The sequence below is a fragment of the Pagrus major genome, chromosome 21, assembly GCF_040436345.1.
Source record: "Pagrus major chromosome 21, Pma_NU_1.0".
Classification (NCBI taxonomy): Eukaryota; Metazoa; Chordata; class Actinopteri; order Spariformes; family Sparidae; genus Pagrus; species Pagrus major.
The window spans coordinates 32,735,249-32,748,259 of NC_133235.1; the positions used below are offsets into that span (position 1 = coordinate 32,735,249).

A 13,011-nucleotide genomic window follows, 5' to 3' on the forward strand; every position below is an offset into this window, starting at 1 on the left:
AAGTATCAAAATAACTTATAACTATACATTTGATCTATACTATATTTGAAGACACAACAATTACGACGCAAAACAAGCCAATTAATAAGAACTAGAGTTATTAACACAAGTTTATGAGTATATTAATAACAGACTCCTCAAAAGGCTCCGTTCAGTCGAAGAGAAATATTCAAGATGCATCATTTCAAAAAGTGAAGCCACGTAAAATCATGACATAATGACGTCATCATGAACTCACAACGTGATCAGACAGAAGACGTAAACAGAATGAATCCTGCTCGAGCTGTTACGCTGTTTATTTTTAACGATTTAAACAGGATCATGTACGCAAACATGGATTTCCTGCAGCAATCTTTAGGCGACAACTCTAGTTTAAGCACCTTTAGTCATGCAACATGATGACGTCATCATGCACTCACAACGTGATCGGACAGAAGAGTCTCAGATTGAAGATTGAACGCTCTATTTTATTAAACTGAAACAGGATCAAACCTGTAAGAAACCGTCTCACATGGTGATTTTTCTCTCAGCAGAAACCGTTTTGTGCTTGGATGATTTCCAGGTGTTTACATGATCGGAGGCTAACAGACAAACAAAGAAGAGACAGTCGGGTTTAATAATTTCTCTCTGTGGGTCGCCTGAGGGGGAATCACCAGCCGAAGAAGCCCCCCTCCACATGCAGATGGTGGAGACACCGTCTCTCCGGGGACCCCCTCCAATTAAAAACCCCCCAGCAGCCATATTAAACAACAAACACTGTGGTCGGCGCTGACAGATGGTCGCAAAATGTCTCTGTTGCCAAGTTTGTCATCGGCGGGGCTTTCAGAAAATATCAATCCGTTCATCAGGGAGGAGTTAACGCACAAACCTCCACACAAGCTTTATCTGAGGAGTTAAAACTCAGTGAGAGGCCGAAACAACAGGCCACGCTCAGACCTCAGCAGTGACCAGTGTCTGCACAGCTGACTCGTGTCTGACATTCAGCAGAACTGCAGCAGGAAATGAAATCTTAAAATCGCCCAGAGAGGAAAACAAAACAGAAACACTCACCGTCTCCGTCTCCTGAGCCGGATCCAGGATCTGTAACGACACAAGAGACACGACAACCATCAGTGACCTCGTCATGAGCTGTTAATAACACATTTATCACGTTTGTCTGATTAATAACATGTCCTGTATGATGACACTGTAGGTCCACACGGTCCTGTTCTGCAGTCAACGTCCTGGAGGCCTCGCTGGCTCAGATCTGCAGCTCCATCAGGAAATGGACTCTGACAGTATAAACCTTGGCGCGGAAACCTTGATTTAAGAAATGGACGCTGTGTTTGGAGCTGCTGGCACGCCGCTGCTGCATTAAGAAATGGACAGCGGCTGCTTTGTTCAATTAAATTTCACCTTTAGCTGCCGCACTTCTTTACAAAGTCGTGATGAGATTGTTTTTCATGGAAAAGGAGGCAGAAATGGTCGGAGATATTAACGATTCTGTCAGCGTCTTATTGACTAAACGCTAAGAGTTTGGTTTCAAGCTGCAGGAGGAACTCTGCTTTAACCTCTTATAAAGAAAAAAAAACTCTGCCTGGGTGTGGATAATGTTCATTTACTAATGAGAAAATCGTTTGAGTTCAATGTTTAAGTGGAAAGATTGAAACTGTGAAAGACGTAAAGGCAGAGTGAGGGAAGGAGGAAGGTAGAAGGATAGGAAGAAAGGCAGTCAGGTAGGAAGGAAGGAAAGAGAGAAGGAAGAAGGAAGACAGGAAGGGTACCTGGGACGATAGGAAACAAGGAAGGAAGTGGGTAAGTGAAAGTGGAGGAAGGGAGGTAGATGTAGAGAGGTTGAAGGGAAGGAAGGAAGGAAGGTTGTGAGGAAGGAAGGAAGGAAGGAAGGTTGTGAGGAAGGTGGCGAGGAAGGAAAAAAGGGAAGTAGGTCGGCAGGTAGGAAGGAAGGGAAGAAGTAAGGCAGGAAGGGATTAAGACTGTTATCTTGATGTAGGAAGGTAAGAAGGAAGGAAGTGGATTGGTGCAGAGGAAGTGAAAGAAGTAAAGGTGGAGTGAGGAAAGTAGGAAGCTGGGAAGGTAACTGGGACGATAGGAAAGAAGGAAGGAAGTGGGTTAGTGAACATGAAGAAAGGGAGGTACAGGTAGAGAGGTTGAAAGCAAGGAAGGAAGGAAGGTTGTTAGAAAGGCAGCTTTGTAACTAGGTAAGTAGGAGGGAAAGAAGGAAAGTAAGGCAGGGAGGAGGGAACTTCTGTAGGTTGAATATGTTTTCAGTTTCTTTAAATGACATCGAGCTGATGAAAGCAGGCTGAAGCTGAGCTGCAGATCTGAGGAGACAAACTGTTCTCCATCAGCCTCACAGAGGATTATATTCACACCTGCAGCCGTTTTATTTCTGTCCTATTTCATCCGGAGATGGAAAAACTGATTCCTCACGTCTTAACAGGAGAACATTTGACCAAAACTCTGCAGGAAACCTCAAATCAAATCACTCTGCTGCAGCTTTTACCAATCAGAGGATAAAAACTCTCCGACGCTGCAGCGGCACAGAGTCAATAAACCCTGCTGAGGAAATTAAACATGGCCGACCCTGTTTAATGAAGCAGACCGGAGGTTTTACTGCAGCCGGCTGCTTCCTCCGCTGCAGACTGCACGAGGAGTCACACTGATGTCAAACATAACGAACAGGAGGACGAGCTCTGACCAGATAAATCTGTTTATTTATTTATTCATCCTTGAAGGCAGGTGTGACCATTTAAAGGGTAACTCTCGGGGAGTACTACTGCATATGCAAGTAGTGAGTTGCATCGTGGGTAATGTAGGCACCAGGAATTAAAGAATGTGTGGAATAAAAAAGGTGATATCTCATGACGCCATTATCCCTCCACACCGGAGAGCCTGAGATGGCCGACGTTTAATTGACAGCTCATTTGAGCAGACAGGAGCTTCTATGCCCGCCCTCGAGCCTGCAACAGCCAATGAGTGATCTTCTCTCTCCTGAGCCACTTACACACCAGCTGCCAGATGACTGATGCATCATGTAGCCAATGAGCTTTCAAATCCAGTAATATATAGTTTAGATCAGTTTTTAAAGCCCAAAAACTTGAAAATGATGCAAGTTTATGTAATTTTATGCATCTTTCTCTTTGCTTAAGCTGTTGTTCCACCTAAGCTCTTGTTTTTTTTTTACTATTTCATATGTTTCAGCAAGTTCATTCTCACTGATATTGTTACGTAACTTGAACTTGGACCATGTAAGACTTCATCATGTGGACTCATTGTGTTTTCTGGCTAATAAAGATCATCTGCAGGCTTATTTTTGCATTAAAAAAGTAAAGGCAAAACAAAAAATAAATAATTCAGTTTGTTTAAACTCCTGCAGATGAATGCCAGAAGCATGTACGGAGCTTCTAAAAGCTTCGGGGGGGGGAAAAAAATCACCTTGTAACTTTTCAAAAGAGCCAAAAAACATTTCTGTACTGAAATGGTTCAAGAGCAGCTTTGAATTTATTGAGTTTAGTTCAGACAAACACATCTGAAACGTCCCGGCTGGTCAGCAGCAGAAACACCAAAGCCTCTAACTGTTATTAAAAGTTCTGTTTGTCTGAAGACTGAGAAGAAGAAAAGGCTTTCAGTGTCTCTGCTGCAGGCGTCACTCTCATCCTCTCTGTCTTTCAGCAGGCCACTGAAGTCAAAAGCCAACAACACAAGTTTTAACGCCGGCCTCGGGCAGCTGTGGAGGTTCAGACCTTCAGCTCTGGAGTTAACCCACCGCTGCCCTGTGATCGGACCCCGGCCAGGAGCCGTCCTACCTGCCATAACCTCACAGTCTGCTCGCCGGCAGAAGTCAAATCGCTGCATTTCCTCCTCCTCTCCTGCTCGGGGAAATAAAACTCGGCCGAGTATTCGCGCCTCGGCTCGTAGCCGCCGAACGCTCCAATTACAGGAAGCATAAATCTCGGGGAGAGGAAATTGCAGAAGGACAGGAGGGAGGTGAGGGAAGCGGAGGGCATATCGCAGCGCCGGATCCCTGGTGTAACGGGTAATAAGAGCAGAGCGCCGGGCGGTGCCTCCTGGGAAATCAGGCCACTGCCCCTGCAGATGGAGTTGACCGCCACCACCTCCACCGCTGCTGTGGTGTTACTATAAGTTTCCCCAACACATTTCTCAAGAGTGGGATGAGAACATAAACCCTGACTGGCCTGCAGAGACGTCTGAATCCAGAGAGTCTGCTGAGTGTTTGATGAGAAAAATGCTGCTAACCGTTAGCACTTTGTTTCTGGCTCTGATTTATGGCTGCTGGCCATCCAGCTGTGGAGCACCAAACCTGCAGGCTGTAGCAAATACACTCATGCCAATATCCCTCACATACTGTGCGTCTGAGTGTTTGGCACACACTATATGGACAAACAGTCTCCAGACATCCTCGTAAACATATTTTTATTTTATTTTACTTTCCTGGTTTGGGTCTTTTTGAGGCTGTTCAGACCTGGTATCAACGAAGATGAGCCCACTGATCCAACCATTGAACCAGTCACCACAACATCACCAGACTCCCTTAACAAATGTAGTGATTTTAAGAGTTGTTGAGTTAAAACAAACTTTATAACGTAGTGAAACTCTGTCTCTGACAGATTCTGAATCATTGTCTCCTTCTTGTAAATTCAGCATTAAATGAAAACAGTAAGTTGTGTTTCCTTGTAGAAAGTGTCAGTTTGTGGCAGCATGGCTGCACCAGCCTGTCTGCTTCTGTGTCTAAAGTGCTAAAGTCTGACCTGCCAACATTTAGCAGCTGTTTGAACACACTGTTTACACTGATTTCACCATTTACACTCAATTTATGAAAGAAGAAACATTTTATTGATGCTAAACATGTCACATTTTACAAATACACTAAACAGTAACCAGTATAGGCGACTTCTTTGTCCCCGTGGAGAAAGTCACCAGACTCCCTTTGAAAATGTGTCAGTTTAGTGAGTTGTTGAGTTGGAGACACTTTATAAACTTTGTGAAACTCTGTCTCTGACTGATTCTTCATTATTTGGGCCTTCTTGTGAATTCGGCAAATGTCGTGCATTAAGTTTTTCTGTCTTCGTGTTAAAAAACATCGTGTCTGTTTGTCCCGGTGATGTACAAGTCTGTTAATACCAGGTCTGAATTCCCACAAAGTTCCAGTGAAGGAAAATCTTCATTCAAAAATGTTCTTCCAACTTTGTGTCGACAGTTTTGTGTTCGTCTTTCTCCTGTTGAAATGTCCTCGAGCACAAAACCAGCTGCAAAGAAACAGAGCGGTTGACCTCGACCACATCCAACACCTTCAGGATGAACTACACCACCGACTGTGAGCCCGACCTGATCCCCGACATCAGTGTTGATGCTCTGGTGTCTGAACGGGATCAAATCCCTGCAGGAGGCTCAACATGTGGTGGAGGAGAAAGGCTTTTAGTGTCTCTGCTGCAGGCGTCACTCTCACCCACTCTGTCTGTCTCATCTTTCAACAAAACCACAAGACTTCACAAGAGACAAACACAAAAAGACTGAGAGTGACTGTGTTGTCCAGGTGTCACGTATTTCTGGCCTGTTTTTTTTTTTAATCATTAGTGTTCATGATTCCTGGATGAAACAGGGCTGGTTTGGGCCTCACTGGGTGCCAGATGGTTCGAGTTGGGTTCACATGAAAAGCACCAGAAAGTTTTTTAAATTACAGGAACTCATCCCACAATCATCCGGGGGTATTTCTCTGCGGTAGCGACGGTCCTGATGCAGTAAAGCTCATCTGTTTGTGGCGTTTAACCACCAACAAAAATACATTTTCAGCTGGTTTATCAATTAACACCATCAGGGATATTTTATGTTATCATGCATTAATCTAATTCTCCAGAAATGTCCAGAACAGAAATATGAATGTAAATAAACACATTTTCTTTCCACTTGTCTGACAGAAGACGTGCAGGGAACAACAATGTCTTCACCTGTGGCTTCTGCAGTAATCTGTTTTCCTAAATATCAGTCATGTTAAAGAGGCTAAGCAGGCTGAAAACAAGCCTGTGTAGAAGAACGCGGTGGGCAGTGATGTTGAGGAATAAGACTGACTCACTTCACTGCACGTTCTCATTCACAGATAAGTGAAATTAGTTCCTGCATTGTTTTCCTGCTCCGGTTTGCCACAGGTGCACACTGAGCCGTGGCCACGCCGAGGAAAGTCCAATCAGCTCAGGCTGCCGGCGTGTTCACATCTACAATAACAGCAGAGGTGTCGGCGACGACCTCTTTCTGCCCGACAGAACCTGATAATAAGGGAATGAATAAATGAGTGCAAGTGTTTGAGAGAAATCTGATTTCTGACCGGCTGGATACAGAAAATACTACAGTGGAGGTAACGGCCCAGTCACCGGATATAATGTTCGTCCACGGCTGACGTTTGTGCCAAAAGTGTCGTATCACGATGACATCATGTCACAGGATGACCAAAAAGCGTCTATTTTTTCGCGGGAAGACGGACCACGTCCAGATGTTTTCATGGAGACAAAACTGTGTGTTTTTTCAGCTGACCTGGGGACATTTCAGCGCCTTCTGTGGGGCCACAGCTGGTTTTATTTCATGCGAGGGCGGATCACATCCAGCTGTTCTGTGGCGAATAAACTAGTTGTTGTTTTAAGGAGACCTGGGGACGTTTCCAGACGTCTCTGTGGACCAAAACAGGTATTTTTAAGCCAAACCATGATGTTTCATGTGGTTCTGTGCTTCAACCTTAAGAAAGATGGTGACGTGGTGTTGCAGGAACGTACTTAGCCGACATTTATTCTGGAAGTTTTGTTGTCTTTGACCGGTCTGTGTCACACTCTCGTGTCTGTCAGTGAGATCTGAACAGTCTGAACTCAGCGGTGAACAGATTTGACACTTGCTGATGAAGAAATGTCTCAGTGATCTTTAAAATGTTGTCACTCAGATGAACCTGAGGCCTCCGACCACCTGTTGATGAAGCTTTATCGAACACAGAGGCCTCGTGTCACTTCGGGCCCTTCTGAAGCCTCTGAAAAGACCCCTGGAAGGTCCCTGGGCTCCGGTTTGGGAACCACTCAGCTTCGGGAGGATTTTAGTGGCTCTCATCCTCGGCTTCTAATTAAAATTGATCTGTGGTTGATTAACCGGGTCGTTCTCTGAAATCAATCTGACGGATGACGTTCTCCAGAGTTCAGAGGAAAAATCGAGGGCGAGTGCTCAGCGTCGGGTGTTCAGTCAATTAAAAATATAACGACAGTGAAGTTAAAACGCTGCAGCGCGGCCGACTCTGAGGACGTGATTACAAATATTAGTGAGGCACTTATAGTCACATTATAGAGCGATCAGCTGTTTAAATTATTACTCTAACCATCAGTCTGTCCGTCCGTCTGCTCGGATCAACAGCTGAAAACACTTCAGATTTATTTATATTCATGTTATATGATTAGCGCTCTTGGGTTTTGGCAGTCACCGCTCACCATATATTGTTATTTCCAGGCAACATTAAGACATCTTTTATGTTCTGCGACAGCTTTATGGAGAAAATTTGATTTAATTGAAGGTTTCATGCTCTACGTCGACATATTTTCTCCTCTATTCATATTGAATGAATACACTGAGTGTCAGTGTCCCAGGGATACATGAACCATGTTAATGAGACGCTCTTAAGACTAATTATGTCGAATAATATGCAAGACATTAAAAACACGTTTTCTTGGACTGTGCCCGTCCTCCTGTTTGTCCAATTATGATCATTCTGAATTTCCAATATCAGGAAATCAGGATAATCGTGGGTTGGGCCGAACCACTGGCTGTAAAAAATAGTGGACAGAGCCACCGTGACGTCACCCAGAGGTTTCTGAAGAGCCAGAACGAAGCTCACAGTGGTATCGACTCTTTAAACTCTGGCTAATCCAGAACAGGCACAGAGGCGGAGCTGAGGTGAGCCTGGTTACTTAAACAAGCCGTCAGAGATAGAAGCTACCAAGCTAACTAAGGCTAACAAGCGAGAAGCAAATTTCCGCTCACGAGAGTTTGATCGCAGGTTTATTCGCCACAAACAGACACAATACGTTACTGTACTTCAGCTGCAAGGTAACGAGCATCGACCGACACGGAGGACGGCTGTTTGTGATGGTTTAGCCTCTGGCCACAGTCAGCACAATGTCTCTCCTCTATCCTGCAGTGTCTTTTCTTTTCCCATCTCTTCTCTGTACGTTCATGAAGTAAAGTACATCTCCCTCCATTCACAGTCCAGTTAGTGGGCTACTTGCTGCAGACAGGTTGACAGGCGAGAGTGAAGATAAATCCATTTTATAATCCCCGAAGTTTAAAAACAACCTGTCTCCTGAAGCTCGGGTCTCGCCGGCTCCAGCAGCCGGTTAACGCTAACAGAGTCGCTTGTTAATTCAAAACAGCGGCGTCCGTCACATAAGCACCTGTATTTCTTAATGAGTGTCTGACCTCCTGTCTGACTGTCCCGGCAGCACCTCGTCCTGTGTTTTTTAATAATCTGGCTCTTTAATAACAGTGTGCGATCATCTGACTGGTGCCGATCAGAAGTGAAGTCAGTTGCACTTGATGATTACCTCTCTATCAATCCCCCCATTGAAACATGACCAGCTGGGACAACTGAAGACAAGTGAAGTCTCCCTTTATGAGGCAGCAGGTGAATTACTCCCTCCTCCGACACTTTAAGGACATTTTAAATGACTGAATCCGTTAGACACTGACTGATGTCCTCACATTCTCTTCCACCGGTCGATTTCAATAAATGAAGAGTTGTAATTCACTTTTTGATGAGCCTCCCCCCCACCACCACCGCCGCCACCAATCAATCAGTGTTATTCCAGGTTTCCATTGCGTTGACCCTGTGTGTTTCCTGGCAGACTCACCGGTGGAGCAGGGCCCGTCCGACACCCGGGAGATGAGTCTCTGCTGTTTGCAGGCCGCCTGTCGCCTGTAGCACTCGTTCTGGTAGGTGTCTCCGTTGGAGCCGCACACGGGGACGTAGTGTTTGTGGCACTGGAAATCAAACACAATCAGATGTTAATTAAAGGCTCAATGTGACCGCTGCTGCTCGCAGGACAGAACTGCAGACCTGATGGTGGAGTCAGACGCAGCCGAGAGGAGCGGCGGAGAGTTTATTTTAAAGATGAAGCTAAAGATCTGACAGCTTCTGAGGAGACACAGGAGCAGAAGTGTGGCTTCTTCTCTTCAGGGGTGTTTTACAGCAGCACCCTGACTTTACCTGGTGGCTTTTTGCATTTTCAGGTTAAACAAGTTCAAAACAACAACAACAACAGATAGAAATGTAGTTTGTTGCAAAGTTCAGTTTCTTCAATCCGTCCAGAGTGAACCCTCTTTACTAACAAATCCATAAAGGATCTCTGAGAAGGACAAATATACGAACATCTGCGACGCTGTCAGAGTTTCTTTTGGTACCAGTCAGCTGGTCGTCTTCCTGCAGCTGCAGGCTAACGCTCAGCTAGCTGTGTCGTCTGTGAAGTGTTTCTGATGTGTTCGTCTTTCTTTGAACAGACGGGATATCGCCGTCATGGCCTTTTTAATTGGATGATTGAAACTGAAAGCTAATTTCGAACAATTTGTGATCTAGAATCCAAATCATGACGCCCGTAACTTTAATGTCCACTGAGCAAACGACAACATAAGAGGAATTAGGTTATTGCCTTTTCCAAGATAATGGCACATAAACGCTTCGTAAACTTAAAATCATATTTAGTTCCTTTATAGATACGTTTGTTTATTCAGCCCGATCTTTAACGACACAGGAGAACAGCCGCTCACACAGAACGAGACATCAGCAGACTAAATGAGTTTTAGAAATGAAAGAAGGAGGACAATATTATTAAAGTCTAGTTTTTTTTGTGGGAAACAAACAGAAGTGTCTTGAAAAGTCTGAAAAATGTGTGACGAGAGTTAAAAAGCAGTTTGAGCCGGATCAGGAGTTTCATCCATTCTGCATGAAGGTTAGGACACGATAACTTGACTCTGCCGTCAGATACAAACTGCAGCTGCCAAACACACATATCAGTGTTCAGCAATCCATATTCTATTAACTCTCAGCCATCAATCATTTAGCAGGAATCCCCCGCAGAGCTGAACCGTGTGACCTCTGCACACGCTGCGCTAACACACCGCCAGTGGTGGAAGTGCATTTTTACTTAAGTGCTGGATTTGAGTACAAATTTAAGGGACTTGTACTTTATGTCTTTCTTTTCCAACCAGCTGACAGTTTATACAGCTGAAAGGACTCGTCAATTACCAGGAAATTAATTGGCAATTATTCTGATAATGGTTTAAAGCGAGGGTCGGTAAATTAATCTACAAGTATGTTTTATTATGCAAGAAAATCTCTGGACGCTTCGACAGCAATCAATAAATCAAATGCTTTAACAAATAAAAGGAAATAAATGGAGCACCTGCAGCGCTCTGATGAGCCGTCAGATCATCTTACTCGACCTGTATGAAATGACTGGACCTGTCTGTCTCCCTACGTTCCTGCCTGGAGGTTTCCACAAGGCTACAGATGTTTTGCTGAAGCTGTTAGCGAGCTGGTGGCACAAGCATGGCAGAGAAAGTGCAGCTAAATCTTCTCGATGCTAACGTGCTAGCTCGACAGCGGTGAGTACTAACGATACCCATGTTCGTGACAACAATCATGTGCATTTAGAGCCTGAGCTGCTAACGCTAGCACAAAGCACACAGCGCCTGTGCAAAGCTAACCCAGTTAGCACAAAGCACACACCCACAGCAGTAAATGTTAACTGTCGCGCCGGGTAGCCTTTTCTATCGAGGCGTGTTCTCCACTTCTATTTTGCATGAGTTTATATCATCTTGACATTTTACAGATTTGTTTATTTCTGTATTTATTCGACTTGAAATCTGACATCTCGTTGAACGTAGCGAACTGCAGGACAGTTTTCTGTTCATGTGTTTTAGAGGACTGAAGTGAAGAGGTGGGACTTTTTCAGTTGGATGTTTTCAGGCTCGTTTATGTCGGTTTCTAAAATCTTACAAACTCATTTTAAGTCATTTTTCATGTGGAAAAAAACCCATGAATGTTGTGCACCGTCATGCTCCAGACTGACCACTCAGTCTGCTCGCAGCCCGGGACACTTTACTGCACTGAGTACTTTTACTTTTCGTACTTTAACAGGTTGCCATGTGACAGAAACAACCTCCAGCTGCTGCTTTATGGAAATTCATTAATGATAAAGGTATTGAGCAGTGATCATTGATTAAAATCCAGATCTGGGAGCGTGCAGGGACGGACTCATGAGCTCAGAGAGAGCAGAGACTGAGCGGGATTGTAATCGAGCAGCGGGGCGTCTCTTTGCTCGTTATCTTCAAAGCTGCTCGCGCTCACTTTTGGCAGTCTGTCTCCTTCACATCCAAACTCCAGCTGAGAGAAGGTTTTTTCTGGTTATTTTTTATTTAGATATGAAGAAGTGAAGCGTCATCCTGTCAGGCGGCGTCTCAGCTTGCTTCATCAGAGTTTTGCTAAAAACTAGATCAGTCGGTCCGACAGAGACGTGGTTGTTTACTGTCGAGCAGGAACATGTTTGTGGTTCCTGCAGGTGTCCTGCTGCGTTCACGTCTCCCAGACTGCATCACTCAGACACTTAGCTTAAAACACATCACCCGTGGCGTTACGTTATTAAGCCATCCGGACGACTCCTGAACGTCTGTGTTGAGGAAGCTGAGCTTATTATTAACATTCAGACAGAAGTCCGACTCCACGAAGTCTCACAGTCTTGTCGTTCGTTTGAAACCAACTAAACCCACCTGATCGCAGCCGGCTCAGGTGTGACATGTCATTTTTCATTTTTAAAGGAGCAGTCTGTAGTTTGGGTGAAGAAATGTTAGTGAGAAGAGACGGATTATTTTTCTTCTGCCTAAACAGACGAAATGAACAACCTCTGTCATAACTGAATAAACAAACTGACCTTAAAGGACAACACAGTTTCATACTCTTTTACTTTGTTTATGTGTGGCGGACCCTGCCACCTTTCAGGCTTCAAACAGTGCACGGTGTGCAGTTGTACGCCAGCTCGCGGCTCATGTAAAGTAATCTGTCGGTTTGGGACGAATAAATACTCGATCGAGGTAACGTGTTGATGTGTTTTTTCTTCCCTTCCCTCGTCACTCTCTGACTCTCCTGTAAAGACGGAGCACCAGGCGACCAAATGAAACGCTTCGTTACCTTCAGTAAACTTACAGATTCAAAAGTTGTGATAATGTAAGAACAGAAAATATATAAAACAAAGGTCTATTTTCCACTGAAGCTGCTGTTTGTACAGGATACAGGGTCATGTATTCGTCCTCATACAACACAGGGATGCAACAAGATGCTGATGATACTGTGGTCGGCATCTTCACATCCATCAGCTGTGACTGTGTGTGAGCACCGAGCATCGATGAGTCCACCTCTCCTCGTCCAGCTCGATCCGAGATGTTGAGGCGGAGACAGGTCTCTGAGGACACAACAGTCTCGTTTCACGTTGTTTTGCCAGTCGCACTTTGTCCACTTCCTGTTCCTGTGACCGGACATTAGCCGGGAGCAGCCTTCAACCACGCTGGACTAGCAGGACTCTTGTTTCGACCCTCTTCCTCCCTGGGGCGGGTTGAAATGGTCGATAAGACGCAGAGGGCCGTGATGCTCTGGGTCCAAACACCCGCTTTCTTCTGATGATGACAGTATTTGAGCCACGGACAAACGTGTTTCAGCAATAAATCTGAAAAAGTGACGTTTAAAAAAACTAAAAATGCAGAATCACTCAGAGGAGCTGCTGCTGCCACAGCAATGTCACTGATGAGGACATAAAACATCACGACGCAAAAACCTCACAGACACACGCACACACACACCTGCTGGCCTTCTGTTGTAATTTGAGCGACATTAGAAAGAAATACGGCTGCTTTCTGAAGTCAGTGACAATAACAACGAACAGTCTCATCAGGCGCCGCAGAGCGTGGAGTTAATGAGGTTTT

At 44.8% G+C, this 13,011-nt stretch overlaps 1 protein-coding gene across 1 annotated transcript in view; it reads right to left on the bottom strand.

Annotated features, from left to right (window-relative positions):
* Window positions 1-13,011, bottom strand: part of LOC141016587 (tomoregulin-1-like) — a 66,314-nt gene that overhangs the window by 16,206 nt on the left and 37,097 nt on the right. Inside the window, exons 3-4 of the mRNA XM_073491045.1 lie at window positions 8,892-9,021; window positions 1,051-1,080 (exon numbers count right to left, since the gene is read on the bottom strand). Coding sequence (XP_073347146.1) covers window positions 1,051-1,080; window positions 8,892-9,021 — 160 coding nt within the window. The remainder of the gene's footprint in view (window positions 1-1,050; window positions 1,081-8,891; window positions 9,022-13,011) is intronic.